Source organism: Cnephaeus nilssonii (assembly GCF_951640355.1).
Source record: "Cnephaeus nilssonii genome assembly, chromosome: 2".
In the NCBI taxonomy this organism is placed as follows: Eukaryota; Metazoa; Chordata; class Mammalia; order Chiroptera; family Vespertilionidae; genus Cnephaeus; species Cnephaeus nilssonii.
Genome location: NC_137073.1, coordinates 4,045,129 through 4,062,312, shown reverse-complemented (window position 1 = coordinate 4,062,312; position 17,184 = coordinate 4,045,129). Strand labels below are relative to the sequence as shown.

General features: G+C 51.6%; 1 protein-coding gene across 2 annotated transcripts in view; it reads left to right on the top strand.

The window, feature by feature from the left end:
* The window catches only part of DNAH3 (dynein axonemal heavy chain 3), a gene marked incomplete at its 5' end in the record, with an annotated part of 194,103 nt that overhangs the window by 149,111 nt on the left and 27,808 nt on the right, over positions 1-17,184 (top strand). For both annotated transcript variants that reach the window (XM_079759768.1, XM_079759767.1), the window contains 9 exons: positions 2,065-2,244; positions 3,974-4,097; positions 4,188-4,344; positions 4,540-4,683; positions 5,897-6,563; positions 7,372-7,537; positions 10,625-10,841; positions 11,680-11,862; positions 16,297-16,495. In XM_079759768.1, the coding sequence (XP_079615894.1) occupies positions 2,065-2,244; positions 3,974-4,097; positions 4,188-4,344; positions 4,540-4,683; positions 5,897-6,563; positions 7,372-7,537; positions 10,625-10,841; positions 11,680-11,862; positions 16,297-16,495 (2,037 nt within the window). The remainder of the gene's footprint in view (positions 1-2,064; positions 2,245-3,973; positions 4,098-4,187; positions 4,345-4,539; positions 4,684-5,896; positions 6,564-7,371; positions 7,538-10,624; positions 10,842-11,679; positions 11,863-16,296; positions 16,496-17,184) is intronic.

Sequence of the window (17,184 nt, the reverse complement as noted above, 5' to 3'; positions counted from 1 at the left end):
GACGGATAAAATATTTCCCGTTAATAAAATTTAGTACTTCTTCCTTCCCCTCCTCCCTTCCTCCCTCCCTCTCTTCCTCCTTCCTCCCCTTTCTTCCTTCTTCAATTTTGCTTTTTCTTCTGACTCCTTCCGTTACCAAGTATTTGTTGACCAAGTACTATGTGCCAAGTTTTTATTAACTTTTTAAATATGTTTTTATTGATTTCAGAGAGAGGAAGGGAGAGGGAGACATCAAAAATGAGAGGATAATTGATCAGCTGCCTCCTGCATGCCCCCTACTGGGAATCAAACCCACAGTGGGGCTTGTGCCCTGACTGGGAATCAAGCCATGACCTCCTGGTTCATGGGTCGATGCTCAACCACTGAGCCGCACCAGCGGGCAGCCCATGTTTTAGTCTGTGAGACATGGCCCAGGCCTCCTTGCCTGAGCCAGGCTCCCAGCTTCTCCCTGTGGGGAGACGCAGTTCCAGAAGGGACTGTGGTGTTGGTCCTGCTGCATCTCCAAAAGCACACACACTTGTGAAAAGATCCATACTCCGTTTGTGTCAGATAAATATGTTATCAGTACGTGAAGAAACCCAATGTTTGCTCAATAAATGTGAAATAACACATTGATGTTTCCCAAGATTTTACCTGCTTACAAAGCACTTCCTCACTCATCTCAGTTGAACTCCACAACCCTGTGAGGTCATTACCTGCCATTCTCATTTTGCTAGTCATTCATTGAGGCTCCAGAAGGTTCAATTCCCTGTTCAGAGTGAAACGACTGGAAAATTCTGGAGCTGTGGCCCAAGCCCGGGATTTTGGGTGCCAAATACATCTCGACTAGAGTCCCATTTACTTGTAGTGACTCCCTGCTCTTCTGAGCTATCTCGTTGCCTTTAAAATCCATGTATTGCCCCGCTGGGTGTTCAGTTGGTTAGGGTCGGACCAATAGGCAAGGTCGTGGGTTTGAGCTCTGGTCAGGGCACTTACAAGAAGCAACCAATGAGTGCATCACTACACAAAACAACACGTCAGTGTTTCTCTCGCGCCCTTCTCTCTCTCAAATCAATTTTTAAAATGCACGTATTGATAATGAACATTGCATATATTTGTATCCTTGCCAGCTAACATCAACTCTTTAAAGGCAGGGTTCTTTTTTATTTTATTTTCCTTTCTTTTTCTTCCAACCTGTTTTCCCTTCCTATTTTTATGGTATGTTCAAAAACAGGCTGGGTGGTAAATACACAATACAATATACAGATGATGTGTTATAGAATTATATAGCTAAAACCTATATAATTGTATTAACCAATATCGCCTCAATAAATTCAATTAAACATTTTAAAAGACACAGTTTAAGCTTTGCAGCCAAGCAGATCGAGGTTGAAATCTCACTTTCAACCCCTATGCATATTGTGACTTACCTCCCAGGGCCCTCAGGTCCTCACCTCCAACATAACCATGAAGCGTCTTCCTGACAAAGTCTTTATTTGGACTAGATGAGATAATCAGTACAAGACTCCTAACATGCCACCTTTCCCAAGCGGGGCACTCGGCTGTGTTGTGTGGGGAGACATTAAGCTGCACTGTACTGCGCGCCCTCTCTGTGCAGAGACTGGGCGATCGCTCCCGACGTCAGCTCCTGCACTGAGAAGTCACAGTCTGTTCCCACCATCGCAGCTTGCTCCACCAAAACCTGTCCAAAGCCTTGCTCCACACCTGCTGGTCAAATTAAATACCCTGTTAGCTGGGATGTGGCTGTCTTCCCTACATCGCCCCAGAAATCACAGCCCCAGAAATTAAAATGTCTAACACACAGTAGACAATCAGCATATTTTGTTTGAGGGAATGGGAAAGATTAAATGCCTGTGATGCCAATCCTGGAGCCCTAAAGTCACAGTGGCAGAACCAGGGAAACCTCTTCCTGTAGGTCAAAACGCCCGTGGGCTGCGCCCTGCCCAGAGTGGGGGTGAGACACTGGCTGTGGACTCTCCCGTGGAGGAAAGAGTCTTCTGCTGCGTCCTGTGAGAGCAGAGGGTCCCCTAAACTGACAGCGTGTGGCCCTGGCTTCTTCCCCAGATGACCTCAACATGCCAGCCAAAGAGGCGTACGGGGCCCAGCCCCCCATTGAGCTCCTGCGGCAATGGATGGACCACGGGCACTGGTTTGATAAGAAAGACACAAACAAGCTGGACATCGTGGACGTGCTGCTGGTGACAGCCATGGGGCCCCCCGGGGGAGGAAGGAATGACATTACTGGTACGTAAAAGAGGAGCTTATTCCTCTCCCCCCTTCCCACCCCTGCCTGCCGAGCCAGACACCTCAGCACTCTGTTCTGATGGAGGGAGGAGGGAAGTGTGTGCGGCCGTGGCCGGGGCGGGCTGGGCCAGCTCCAGGGAGCAGCATCGGAAGACTTCATGTTGGAAGTTGTAGAAATAGGACAAGGAGAGGGCCAGAGAGTCTCAAATGCAGAGGAGAGTTCGGGTGCCACACGTGTTCCGGGGAGGCCAGCCAGGTGTTCTCCGCGGGGGTGCAGGACCTGCACCTGGGGTGTTTGTTATCACTCTTCACATTGCCAAAGGGGCGCAACTCACCCGGAGCGAAATAATAATAAATAATAATGAACAAATAAGTGAGACGCCCTCCCATCATCGCCTCATCTAACAGCTGAGGAATATACATCCTGGCATAAGAATCTTAGTACCATTTCCAGACTTCCGGTTCTGTGGCCTTCTCATCTGTGAGAGAGGAAAATGGGCTGGTGACCGTATTTGGTACACCGTGTACCTGAGGGTGCAGACTCAAAATGATCACTATCAAGGCATACACTAGTAACATTATTGGACATTAAAGAAAAAGAAAAAAACCTTTTGGGCATTTAGGCAAAAAAGAACACCTGATGGATAAGCAAAATCAAGGTAGGTTATCTTAAGACTTCTCAACTGCAATGCTTTACACCATAGAAAATAGAATGTTTAGGATACTCATGGGAACAAAATGAGAGTCAAGAATGTTATAGTCAGCAAAGCTGGCCTTTAAGTATAAAAGCAAAACTGTTATCAACATGCAAGAACTCACAGGCTTTTTCCATAAGCTCTTTTTGAGTAATCTACTGGAAATGGGTTTCAGATTATCAAAATTACTATGAGTTATATCTCAATAAAGCCGAGATATAGGTATAGATGCATAGATATCTAACATAGACAGATGTACATATGTAAGGATAATATAAATTATATCTCAATAAAGCCAATATATATAGATACAGATGCATAGATATCTAACATAGACAGATGTACATATGTAAGGGTAATATAAATTATATCTCAATAAAGCCAATATATAGATACAGATGCATAGATATCTAACATAGACAGATGTACATATGTAAGGATAATATAAATTATATCTCAATAAAGCCAATATATATAGATACAGATGCATAGATATCTAACATAGACAGATGTAGATATGTAAGGATAATATGAATTATATCTCAATAAAGCCGATAGATAGATACAGATGCATAGATATCTAACATAGACAGATGTACATATGTAAGGGACCAATTACCAGCAGTTGGTTTGGGGAAGAATGGGTTTGGTGTGTAGGCGGTAAGTGGCAGGCGATGTGTCCTTTCTATAAGAGTATCACAACTGCTTGACTACCTTGCGGTGATCTCGTGTGACTTTCTGCTTAGAAGCAAGTGTGACTCCGCTCCCCGAGCTGCCACGGTCCGGGCCCAGGCTGGCCTGCATCCGCCCGGGCAGCGCAGCAGCAGCCACTGTCAGCCTTGAGCCCTTGCAGTGTGACTAGTGGGACTGGGAAAACCAACTCGTAATGTTAGTTGTTACTCGTTAATTTAAGCTGAAACAGCCCCGTGGCGAGAGGCGGCCACAGCACGGCACAGCCGGGTAGGCGGCAGAGGGAAGCGGCTCCGTGTGCGGAGCGCCGGGCCAGGAATGGAGGGTGCGCACGTGTCTTCCAGGGCGATTCACCCGCCACCTGAATGTCATCTCCATCAACGCCTTTGAGGACGACATTTTAACCAAGATTTTTAGTTCCATTGCTGACTGGCACTTTGGGAAAGGATTTGACGTGATGTTCTTAAGGTAAGAGGTTGCTGGGTCTTCCAGGATGTTGGTCTGGGGCCCTCAGCTCTGGCCTCTCCTTGACTGGCCTACCTTCTCCTTCCTCCCAAGGTATGGAAAGATGCTGGTACAGGCTACTATGACGATTTACAAAGCTGCCGTGGAGAATTTCCTGCCGACTCCCTCCAAGTCACATTACGTCTTTAACCTGCGGGACTTCTCCCGGGTGATCCAGGGGGTGCTGCTCTGTCCTCACTCCCACCTGCAGGTCAGCGCGGTCGCTTCTGTCACCAAGGTCACTCCACACTCCTAGCAACCAGAGCTAACTCTCCTACGTGGCGAATCTGTGCGAGGCCTTGTGCTTAACATTTTGAAAGCATGATCTTGTTTCATTCTCACGCCAACGGGATTTGAGAATTGCCCCCTCCGGCACATCATTCAGGTAACCAACTCTGCTTTCCAGGACGTAGAGAAGCTTATCCGGCTTTGGATTCATGAGGTCTATCGGGTTTTCTACGACCGGCTGATTGATGATGAGGACAGACATGTCTTCTTCAACTTGGTGAAGGAAACCACCTCGAATTGCTTCAAGCACACCATGGAGAAGGTCAGCCAGACCCTATGATCATTTGGCCTCAGAAATGGTCCCAAATACTTGACCATGTTAGTCTGAATCCAGGTTCCCTTCCCAGTGGAGACTCTCAGTCTGCTCTCTGACCCTAAAGCAACAGCACTGAGCCAACGAGTCACTTGATTTGGTGACATACCACTAGTCCCAACGCTGCTCCACTTTCCTGGTAACTTATAGGGTTGGAACCATTCAAGTGATTGGCTATATGATGTTATTGTTTATACATATCCCGGGTCAAATTAATGTGTGAGCTGAGAAAGAAACCATAAATTTTCATGGTTTGATTGAGGCCCTGGTAAACCCAAGTGAAAGATTGTCATGATTTCCCATTCATACATTTTTTTCTCTTTCCCATTTAATTTTTTTTTAAATTGTTTTAAGAATCAACTAGTTCTACCTGTATTTTTTAAAATTCTTATCCAAAGGTATGTTTATTGATTTTAGAGAGAGGGTGAGGGGAAAAGAGAGAGACATCAATTGGTTGCTTCTTGTACACACCCAGACCAGGGACTGAACCTGTAACCCAGGCATGTGCCTTGACCAGGAATTGAACAAACCATGTCTTGGTGCATGAGATACACCAAACATTAAACATTTAAACATTTTAATGAAGCTCCAAGCAACTGAGCCACACTGGCCAGGGCTCATTCTACCTCTATTTCTAAGAAGCTGTGATTTCTCCATAGAAAAACGGCAAAAGTGTTTTCACATTGCAGCCAGAGACCAGGAACAGAGCCCCCTCCCCCCCCACCCCCCCCACCCCCACCCCCCCAGTGTAATGCAGGAAGCAGAAGCATCTAAAACATTCCTACTCTGGGCACGGAGTGGGGCCAGGGGAAGCTCCTGTTACCTCTATTTGGTGAAGGAGCGAGTACTTTTAAAAATGGTGTCTTCCTTTGAGGCCTGTGGGGAATCTTACAGTCTGACCACCAATGTTTTCTTAACTACTTAGCAAGCATGACCCTTGCTTTACATGCCTTTCACTAATGTCCTTCCATCATAGTCTTTACAACCATCAGACCCACGTATCATGGTTTGTTTTGTTTTCTAAACTGTTAATGAACCATGACTTTGAAGGACATGCTTAAGGGAGACAAGCTCACCTCCTGTTCCCTTCCTCTATACCTCCCGTTGCCATCCTGGTTGGGCCACTGGCTCAGTGCCTGGCTGGGACTTACCTTTTCCACAGGTTCTCATCCACCTATCACCCACTGGAAAGATCGTCGATGATAATATCCATAACCTCTTTTTTGGAGATTACTTCAAACCAGATAGCGACCCCAAAATCTATGATGAGATCACAGACCTGAAACAGCTCACGGTGGTCATGGAGTACTACCTAGATGAGTTCAACAACGTCAGCAAGGCCCCCATGTCCTTGGTCATGTTCAGATTCGCCATTGAGCACATCTCCAGGATCTGCAGGGTCCTGAAGCAGGACAAAGGCCACTTGCTCCTGGTAGGCATCGGGGGCAGTGGGCGGCAGAGTGCCAGCAAACTGTCTACATTCATGAACTCATACGAGCTGTACCAGATCGAGATCACCAAGAGCTACTCAAGCCTTGACTGGCGGGAGGACCTGAAGAAGATCATGCTGCAGGTCGGCGTGGCCACCAAGAGCACCGTGTTCCTTTTTGCTGACAACCAGGTCAAGGACGAGTCCTTTGTTGAGGACATCAACATGCTTCTGAACACAGGCGACGTGCCCAACATCTTCCCTGCGGACGAGAAGGCTGACCTTGTCGAGAAGATGCAAACAGCAGCCAGGACAGCAGGCGAGAAGATTGATGTCACCCCTCTGTCTATGTATAACTTCTTTATTGAGCGGGTGAAGAAGAACCTTCACATTGTCCTTGGTGAGAAGGGAGAGACCCACGCAGGCTGAGCCACTTACCTCCCCAAGCCTCACCTCTGCAGCCTTCTAACTAGGCTCTCTATGTCCACTCTTGTCCGCTCCAGACCTTTCTGTCCCACTGAGCCAGGATGGGGTTTTCTCATAGATTGCAAATATGATCATTGTATATTCACGCACATACATGCATGGCCAAGCATTAAAACACTTAAATTGCTTTCTATTAGGATGAAGACCCAAATTCCTCCCCTGTGGTTTTATAAGGTCCCCTGCCCGACTGTCCTCATGGCCTCCCCACTCTGGTCTCAAACCAAGTTTCCCTCCCTTTCTCCTTCAGCCACACTGACCTTCTCACACATCGACCTGTGCACCACACTTTCTCTACCACCTTGAATCTAAATAAAAAATGAATGACATTTGGGATATAGACCCCAAAATTTGTGGCCGGATGGGATGGAGACAAGCTGATGCCTCCATACCTCTGTAAGGAGCTGTGTACAAGAGCCGTGGCAAGTAGGTCAAAGGGCTCAAATCGCTCCGGCAAATGGACCCTAAGGATCTGGAAGGGACAATAATAGGAATGGGAGACCAGTCACTGAATTCCCATCACAGGACTTCATGAAATATCCCATGATCCCCCTCCCCCCCACACACACACACACTTCCCAGGCACGCATCATGACTGTTCCCAGTGACAGCCCTGGGGCACAGCAGGGAGCATGCCCACTCACCAGAGTCCTTGGTAAGACCCAAGGGGGTCTGCCCTGGGCCTCCGTGGAGGAAGGGGACTAACAAGGTCTGTTTCTCATTAGCCATGAGCCCAATTGGGGATGCCTTTCGGAACCGCCTAAGAATGTTCCCTTCACTCATCAATTGCTGCACGATTGATTGGTTCCAGTCCTGGCCCACGGATGCCCTGGAGTTGGTGGCTAACAAATTTCTGGAAGATGTGGAACTTGATGACAATATTCGGAAAGCGTAAGTGTTAGCTGCATTTTAGTACCCCAAGCATGTATTCCAAATTGAAAATCCAGATATTGGCTCTATTCTTGTTTTAAGATTTCTCAATTTAGATTTTAAAGTCTTATACTTTTAATCATACTTAGTTAACTAATTAATAAATAAAAACACTTTTAAATCACATTTAGTTAGCTATTTAATAAATAAAACGTTTTTTTCTGAAAAAGAGTAAAACTGTATTGTTCAGGATTGTCCTGGGAATGTACTGTTGCCACAGCTTTAAGAACCTGAATACAGTAGGCCCTTGGGTTACGTGGGAGATCTGCTCCTACGGTGACATAACGCAATTTTCACCATAAGTCGGAACCCACCTACATAAGCACCTGCGTCACTCACATGGAGCACATACACAGCAGTGATGAAGTGACACAGTAAAAAAAATGTAAAAGATAACAATTCCTGACCTTCACTTGTGGTAAATAAATAATGAAAACATAAAGCACATATGTACATACATCGAAATGACGGAACTTTTTTTTATATAAATAAACTAGAGGCCCAGTGCACGAAATTCGTGCATGGAGGGGGAGCGTGTCCCTCAGCCCAGCCTGCACCCTCTCCAATCTGGGACCCCTTGAGGGATGTCTGACTGCCCGTTTAGGCCCAATCCTGGTGGGCAGTTGGACATCCCTCTCACAATCCAGGACTGCTGGCTCCCAACTGCTCACCTGTCTGCCTTCCTGATTGCCCCAAACCACTTCTGCCTGCCAGCCTGATCACCCCCTAACCAATCCGCTGCCAGCCTGATTGATGCCTAACTTCTCCCCTGCCAGCCTGTTTGCCCCCAACTTCCCTCCTCTGCCGGCCTGGTCACCCCTAACTGCCCTCCCCTGCAGGGTTGATCTCCTCCAACTGCCCTCCCTTGCAGGCCTGGTCCCTCTCAACTGCCCTCCCTTGCAGGCCTGGTGCCTCCCAACTGCCCTCCCCTGCTGGCCATCTTGTGGTGGCCATCTTGTGTCCACATGGGTGCAGGATCTTTGACCACATGGGGGCAGCCATATTGTGTGTTGGAGTGATGGTCAATCTGCATATTACTCTTTTATTAGATAGGATAGAGGCCTGGTGCACGGGTGGGGGCCAGCTGGTTTGCCCTGAAGGGTGTCCTGGATCAGGCGTGGGGTGGCCTGAGCAAGGGGCCTGTGGTGGTTTGCAGGCCAGCCATGCCCCCTGGCAACCCAAGCGGAGGCCCTGGTATCTGGAATTTATTTACCTTCTACAATTGAAACTTTGTAGCCTGGAGCAGAGCCAAGCCTCCTGCTCGCTTCGTGGCTGGCAGCCATTTCTGTTGGGGTTAATTCACTGAAACTTTGTAGCCTGGAGTGGAGGCCTAGGCCAGCCAGGGCAGGTGGAAGCTTGGCTTCCTCCATTACCGGGGGCAACCCTGGCCAGCTCTCTCCAGCTCCGTGGCTGCGCCATTTCTGTTTGGATTTGTTTACCTTCTGTAATTGAAACTTTGTAGCTTGAGTGGAGCCTTAGGCCTGCAAGGGCAGGTGGAAAGCTTGGCTTCCTCCATTACCGGGGGCAACCCTGGCCAGCTCTCTCCAGCTCCGTGGCTGCGCCATTTCTGTTTGGATTTGTTTACCTTCTGTAATTGAAACTTTGTAGCTTGAGTGGAGCCTTAGGCCTGCAAGGGCAGGTGGAAAGCTTGGCTTCCTCCATTGCCTGGGAAACCTTGCTCTCTGTGGTTGTAGCCATCTTGGTTGGGTTTATTTGCATATCTGCTCCTGATTGGCTGGTGGGTGTGGCTTGTGGGCGTGGATTGTGGGTGTAGCGGAGTTAGGGTCAATTTGCATATTACTCTTTTATTAGGTAGGATGGGAGATAGCGACATAACCATGAAACAACATACGTTGAGTCCGACGTAACCTGAGGACTGCCAGTATAGTGATAGCGTTACTCTGCTGTCTTAGAGCTCTTATTCTCAGCAGGGCAGCCTCTGCCAGGGCCAGGGGGTGGAATGGGTTCTTAAGGGTAAAGAAAACTTACTTTTGATGTGCAAAGCACAGATCCACGAAAACAAATAAAAAGCTGGGGTAAGGGAAGAGATGAGACTGTCAAACCCTGGATGCCCCATGAAGGCCTGGGCCGTGCCACCTGCATTGTCTGCCTCTATGCCCTTAGTGCCTGGCAGGGGCCTGGGACTGCTATTGGGTGAATGGTGGGACATGAAGAAGCAGGCGGGGTTCGGAGTGGGCATGGCTTTCAGTTCTGTCTTAAGAACGTTGGACTTTGTTCTGTAGGCCAGAAGACTTAGCCTGGGTCTGTAGGCCCATGAATAGAACTCCGGGGGTGAGTGAATATGGATGGGGGAAATCTACATCTCATTCTCACATCCAGCTGGGATTTTGCATTTTCTTCCATGATGAATGTAGGCAGTAAACCCAGTAGTATTAGCAGGACCTGTGACTTTGTTACCAATAAAAATAACATGGGCTTTTTCATAGTCATTACAGATATTTCCTTCAAAATTATGGTAGCTTCCAGCATGCTGCCCAATGTTATTCAATGCAGCAGTTAGCAAACGATGATTCCTACAGGTCCAGTTGTGTTTTTTGTTTGTTTTTTGTTTTTGTAAATAAATTGTATTGGAACCACGCCCCCTTTTTCAGACACAACAGCAGAGTTAAGTAGTTGCAGCAGAGAAAAAGTTTGCTGACCCCTGCTAAGCATGTATGTGACTATAAAACAAATTTGGTTTTTAAAGTATTTTGAAAAACTCTATTTCAACATAGTTGTTTTCCTGTGTGATCCTGTTTTACTTTCTGTATTTGCAAACATCATTCTGCGAAGTCCGAGGCTTCGTCAGGGCCCAAGGTCAGAGCTCCTGCCCAGCCTGGTGACCTCAGAGTGACCGGAGGTTAGGGCCACCTGACCCCAGGTCGTTCCTAAGAACATAACCCTCTCCAGTCCGCCCGGTGGCTCTGCTGACCGGCGTCGGAGGACTGGGATTCCGCGGGCCCACCCAGGGCGCCTGCGCACACCCTTGCGTCTGTACCCAGAGCCGCGCTGGTGTCTCTGGTCTCACCCGCCGCCTCTGCCCGGCAGGGTCGTCTCCATGTGCAAATACTTCCAGGAGAGCGTGAAAGAGCTGTCGCTCGACTTCTACAACACGCTCCGCAGACACAATTACGTCACGCCCACCTCCTACCTCGAGCTGATCCTCACCTTCAAGACCCTCTTGAACAGCAAGAGGCAAGAGGTCGACATGATAAGGAGCCGCTACCTGACAGGCCTGCAGAAACTCGAGTTCGCAGCTTCCCAGGTGAGAACGCCCTGCGGAGCCGTGGAGGCCGAGGTGGAGGGTGCAGGGGCTGGTCCAGGTGCCGCCTTCGGTGGGGGGGTGGGGAGGGGGAGAGGGAGGCTGGTCCAGGTGCCGCCTTCAGGAGGTGCCCCCAACATCCCCGCCTGCAGGGCGCCCTCGCGGCCTCCTCCCACGCCCAGCACATTGAGTTGTCTTTACTCAAGATTTTGGTAGTTTGTTCATCGTGGATTTGGGGCATTAATTTTGACTTAAAATATTGCAACAAAATACTATTTATCAGGGTACTAGTTTTCTGGTGCCCCCTTGAATATTGTGCCCAAGGTGAGTGCCTCGCTGGCCTACCCTGGCCCTGCCTTAGGCGACCCCTGTGAAAGGGTCGTTCGTGACCCACAGGTTGAGAACCGCTGGATTAGAGCGTCACCCGGATACGCCAAGGCTACAAGTTTGATCCCCGATCTCAGCACACGCAGCAAACAAAGCATAAACACATGGAACAGCAAATCGATGCTTCTCTCCCTCTTTCTCAAATAAATGAAAGAATGGATAAATAAAGTAGATCCCCCCTAACTTGCTCTTGCTCTCCCTCTCCTGCCCCAACACGAGAAGGTGGGCTCAGCCTGAGAAAGGCCTTCTGATAGGTTTTAAGTTTCTGTGTCGAGTGCCGAGCAGGTGCCGGTACCTGCAGCGCCCGGTGTGAACCGTGACTGAGCACGGAAAGATCAGAGGCGACTCCAGCCAACAACAGGCCCGTTAAAGTGAACTTTCTGCAGATACGTAGGTTGGAGGGTGGTTTCAAACCTGCTTCCCGGTCATTTCCTCACGCTCCGTCCCTTGCTAGGTGGCCGTCATGCAAGTGGAGCTGACCGCCCTCCAACCCCAGCTCATCCAGACGTCCGAGGAGACCGCCAACATGATGGTGAAAATCGAAGAGGAGACCATCGAAGCCGATGCCAAGAAACTCCTGGTGCAGGCGGACGAAAAGGAGTCCAACGCGGCCGCCGCCGTGGCTCAGGGCATCAAGGTACAAAGGGGGGCAGGGGAGCCCCCGCTCGGGGACGTGTGTGGTCGCCGTCCTGCAGATGAGAAAGGTGAGGCTTGGAAAGGCGGCGACTGTCCCAGCAGCGCAAGCCCCTGGGCGGTGAGCGCACCCTGCGGAGGCCAGGGAGCGGGCCGTGTGGGAAGTCCGGCTCCTCAGAGTCAGGCCCACACCACCCGGTGTGACCGGCCCTCAGAGTCAGGCCCACACGACCCGGTGTGACCGGCCCTCGTCTCCAGGAGCCCCCACTCCGCTTCGGCCACGCTGGCCTCCTGGTTGCTCCTTACAAAGACACACGGCACTCCCACCCCGGGCCCTGCACCGGCTGGCGGCTCTGCCGGGAGCTCCTCCTCCAGACTGGACACCTCCTTCTCCTCCATCACGTCTGTGCTCACATGTGCCTGGCATGTCGTAGGGTGGGACGAACGTTGGTTGGAGGACAGATTGGTGACCTAGAGGACTCCCTTTGCCGGCCCTGGGACGGGCGTTCCCTGCTCCCAGCTGTTGGAGGCAGCCCGGCCGCACAGGGCGAGCTGCAGCTCTCACCGCCGCTGAGCTGCACAGCTCCACCCTAACCCGCACAGCTCCACCCTAACCCGCACAGCTCCACCCTAACCCGCAGCCCTGGGCGCAGGAGCCACAGGACAGGGTCCGAGGTCAACAGCATGGACTGCCACTGCTGCGCAGCCGGTCAGCGGGACTGCACCCAGGGCACTTAGCGTGGCAGGCTGGGCCGAACGCTCCCAGGTAGCAGTGAGACACCCTGCGGCCATTCCTTCAACAGGAGCTTGAGCCAGAGGGGCCGGGTCTGGCCTCCAGGGTCAGTAAGTAATGGGGCAGCTCCTCAAGGACAGGCCTTCCAGGCCGGCCCCCTCCAACGAGTCCTGAGGCCTGGCCTCGCGCAGACGCCGGGGTCCAACCCGGGTCAGCGTCGCGCAATGAGGGTGTGGCCCAGGCGGCGGGGGCGCATGTGGCACACACTTTTCTGGGAATCAAAGTCAAGCATCGGGCGACCCGGGACCCCTTCCTGGGTGCAGCTGTCAGGCGTGGATGGCGCTGCCCGTGGTGTCCCGGTTCAGGAGCCGGCCAGCCCCTGCCCGGCGTGTCGGCTGGCCTGGCCCTGGAGGCACATTCGTTTGCAGCTCCTCCTGGTGGAATCAGGCACCTTGGGGCTCAGCATTTGCTCAGCTTCCTCATCTGTAAACCGGGGAGACTAAGGGGAAACAAAGGCGTGTCACATGTGTCCAACACACCAGCTCAAGGGCCCGTGTTAGCCACCCCTGACGTGGCTCTTCACCCTGTGCCAGGACTCGCCTGAAGGAAGGCCAGCCGACGCCACGCCTGGGTGCCTCGCAGCCAGGCTCTGCTCTGCAGAGTGAGGGGAGCAGAGGGCCCTGGGGCAGGAGGGGCAGGGCGGGTGCAGAGCGACCCGCACACTCACTCCCGGTTTGGCTGGGAAGGGAGGGCAGTGCTCTGCCATCCCCCAGGACAGGAGTGAGGTCCGGGGGTGAGTCAGGGGACGGAGGCTGTGCTGTGTGAGTCCCCGAGGCTCTGTGTGGCGCCCGGTCCTTTTCTGAGCCTCGAGGGCTGCAGTCCTGGGCTGGTTTCTCCCCGTGAGGGAGACCCTGGAGGGCGCCCTGCGAGGAGATGAGGGGACTGGCTGACAGAACGCAGGCCCCACAAGTACAGCTGTGGCTTAAACTGGCCGATTCTTTTAAGTTAATGAATCATGTTTCCTAGTGAGGACAAGGGATGCCAGGATTACTGCAGAGCTGGGCTCATTCCAACAGTGTCACACAGCCCTGCTGGGAAGTCAGCTTTAGCCCTGGCCAGTGGCTCAATGGTTAGAGCGTCTGCTATTGCATCAAAGTCTCTTAGGTTCAATTCCCAGGCAAGAGCATGTACCTGGGTTGCAGGTTCGATCCCTGGCCCCGGTCAGGGAGTGTTCAGGAGGCAACCAATCAATGTCTCTCTCACATTGATGTTCCTCTCTTTCTCTTTCTCTTTCCCCCTCCCTCCCTTCCACTCTTTCTAAAAATTACCGTATTTTCCGGCGTATAAGACGACTGGGCGTATAGAAGATTTTCCTCGGTTAAAAAGTTATCTTATACGCCGGAAAATACGGTAATAGGAAAAATATCTTCAGGTGAGGATTAGCCAAAAAACAAACAAACAAAAAAGTCAACTTTAATACCTTTTCCATCATTGCCATCACATAGCATGGTTGCAATTTATGTCATGCTTTAAAAATTTTCTTAACAGCACATCCAAAATGTTTCCCCCAAATGTCATATAGTCACTTTAACGGCCATGTTAGGCAGACGGTTTGCCACCAAGTAGCCCCCTCTGGCCCTGCCCACTCTCAGTGCTTCGGGGGTGCCCTGGGGGTGCCCCGGACTTGCCCCAGGAAACTGCCGAGCAGACACCTGGAGCTTGAAGTGCAGGGCCCAGGCCCCACCCAAGCCGAGGACCAGACTCTGGGTGGTCTGGGGAGGGGTACCCATGGGCTCAGGGTGGGGAATCACCTGGCAGGCAACGTCACGATGAGAGCGAGTTTGAGATGCCTGAGGAGCAAGCAGCTGGAAGCCAGGCCTGGGCCCTGAGGGAGAGCCCTGGCTGCAGGTCCCTGCACCCAGCTGTGCAGCTGCCGCGAGGGCGGCGGGCGGGCTGGTTCTTCCTCCGCCTCCACTCGTGCACATCCCGTGGCTGGCCTGGGCCAATGGAGTGGCCCGGGACTGGCCATTCATTTATTTAATAGAGGGATATGGGCGTGGCTGGTTTATGGGTGGGGTGTTTGAAGGTAATGGAGCTAAATAAATCATTGCTATATAGGTTTATGAGAGAGCAGAAAACCTAAAATAAAGAGTCCATGATACACGTACCCATTCATGCATACATATACACACACATATGTGGGAAGTAGGACTACCTGTGTCTGTTTGCCCATCATCATAACCTGCACGATCTAGACACCAGCGCTCGCTGCTCTGCCTCAGACTGAAGCTCCCCGTGGAGTCCAGTCTGCTCACCGGCTGGGGTCACCCTGGGCTGGGGTCACCCTGGGCTGGGGTCACCCTGGGCTGGGGTCACCCTGGGCTGCGGGCTGCACTCCACGCCGGCTGGGGTCACCCTGGGCTCCGGGCAAAGCAGGGAGCCAGGCTTGGAGCTGGTGCCATAACTGGCCAGCTGCGGAACCTGAGCTAACTCATTTGCTTCCTAAAACCTTGTTTTTCTTTTTTTCTTTTTCTTTCTTAGTTAGTCACTGTACCTCTAACTAATCTATAAGATCCCTTCCTGTTCTAAAAGTTTTATAATGTTAAGCTTTCTTTTTTTTAATTGAGACATAACTCACATACCATTAGATCCACCCTTTTAAATTATGCAATTCGGTGGCTTTTCGTATTTTCACAGAGTTGTACAACCATCGGCATTATTTAAATCCAGAATATTTTCCTCCCCACAAAGCAGCCCCCCACTCCCCTCCCGCCCCTGGCAGCTACTCACTGACTTCAGGGGATTTCTCCCCACATTTCATGTAAATGGGATCACGTGGCGGCTGGGGCTCTGTGTCTGGCTCCTGTCACTCAGCATAAAGTGCTCAAGGCTTATCTGTGTTATTTCATGAATCAGTATTTCTATGGCTGATATTTCATTGTGTTAATTTTGTTTTTATGTGAAGAAATAATGTCTCCTCCCAGATGTCACTATCCAACTCCTGTCTCTATCCCAGTTCCTCACCCCGTCCCTGACCCTACCCCTTCCCATCGCTGAGCCGCAATGATCCCGCCCCTCCCCGCCCCGCCCCGCACCGCACACCTTCGTCTTCCCTAAACTGGCCCTGACCCTCTCCCCATCTGTCACTCACCTGTGAAGCTTCATCCTTCATCTCTCAACCCATCCTTGGTCCCCACTGCATATATCTCTTGGGAATTTTTTAAAAAACAAAGGCTTGATTTTTTTAAAGATCACAACCATCTGAATTCTTTTTATATATATATATATATTGTTATTGATTTTTTACAGAGAGGAAGGGAGAGGGATAGAGAGTTAGAAACATCGATGAGAGAGAAACATTGCTCAGCTGCCTCCTCCACACTCCCCACTGGGTATGTGCCCGCAACCAAGGTACATGCCCTTGCCCAGAATCGAACCTGGGACCCTTAAGTCCGCAGGCCGACGCTCTATCCACTGAGCCAAACCGGTCAGGACCCATCTGAGTTCTTAAATGTCCAAGGCATCCAGGCTGCAGCCCCCAAGGGCCATGCTGGCCTCCCTGCACCCAGAGCCCTGGCGCCTTCCCGGAGGAGCGGGGCCTCCCCACCCCTCCCGGACGGTTTTCTCCAGGAGCAGAGCCGCACCCTCCCCCGAGCCAGGCATGCCAGGCGCTGTGCTCACCCTTTGTCCCCGTGCCGCCCGCAGGACGAGTGTGAGGGGGACCTGGCCGAGGCCATGCCAGCCCTGGAGGCCGCGCTGGCTGCGCTCGACACCCTGAACCCAGCAGACATCTCCCTGGTGAAGTCGATGCAGAACCCCCCAGGCCCCGTCAAGCTGGTCATGGAGAGCATCTGTGTCATGAAAGGGCTGAGACCCGAGAGGAAGCCGGACCCCAGTGGCAGCGGTAACCTCCCCAGCGCGCGTGCACACACACACACACACACACACACACACACACACCCCGCAGGCAGTGTGCGCAATCCCGGGGGAAGCGAGCGGGGCGCCAGGCTGTGCATGTGCTCCCGACCAGAGAGCTCCCTGTGTCCCTCACCGCCCCTCTCCTCCCAGGAGCCAGGAAACGCTGGTGTCGCAGGAGAGCTGAGCAGTCAAAGCTCCTGCCTGCAAATCATGACAAAGCCGAAGGTCATGGAGACCCTCAGGCACATAGACACAGAGACCATGGACAGGGAGCGATCCGAGGGGAAGGAATTAGGAGGCGGACGGGGGAGAGACTCGTGCACAGTGTCAGACAGAGAAACGGGAGAGAGCGACCTGGCGAGGTGAAGAGAAACGAAGACAAACACAAAGGCTGCGAGTGAGAGAGAAATGGAGACAGACTCAGAGGCACAGAGAGACACACGCAAACATAGAGCAAGTGGAAGAAGAGAGAGACAGAGACAAGGAGACAGAGACACTGCGGGAGAAGAGGGAGGGGGATATGAGCTGGCGGAGGAGAATCTGAGGCAGAGAGCTGGGCCGAGGGGGGCGGAGGCAGACGGGGAGGGGTGGGGAGGCCAGGATCCCAGGGACGGGCGGAAAGCACCTTCGGTGAGTGAGACCGGACGCACTAATAGGTCCCTATCCAGCCTCCTA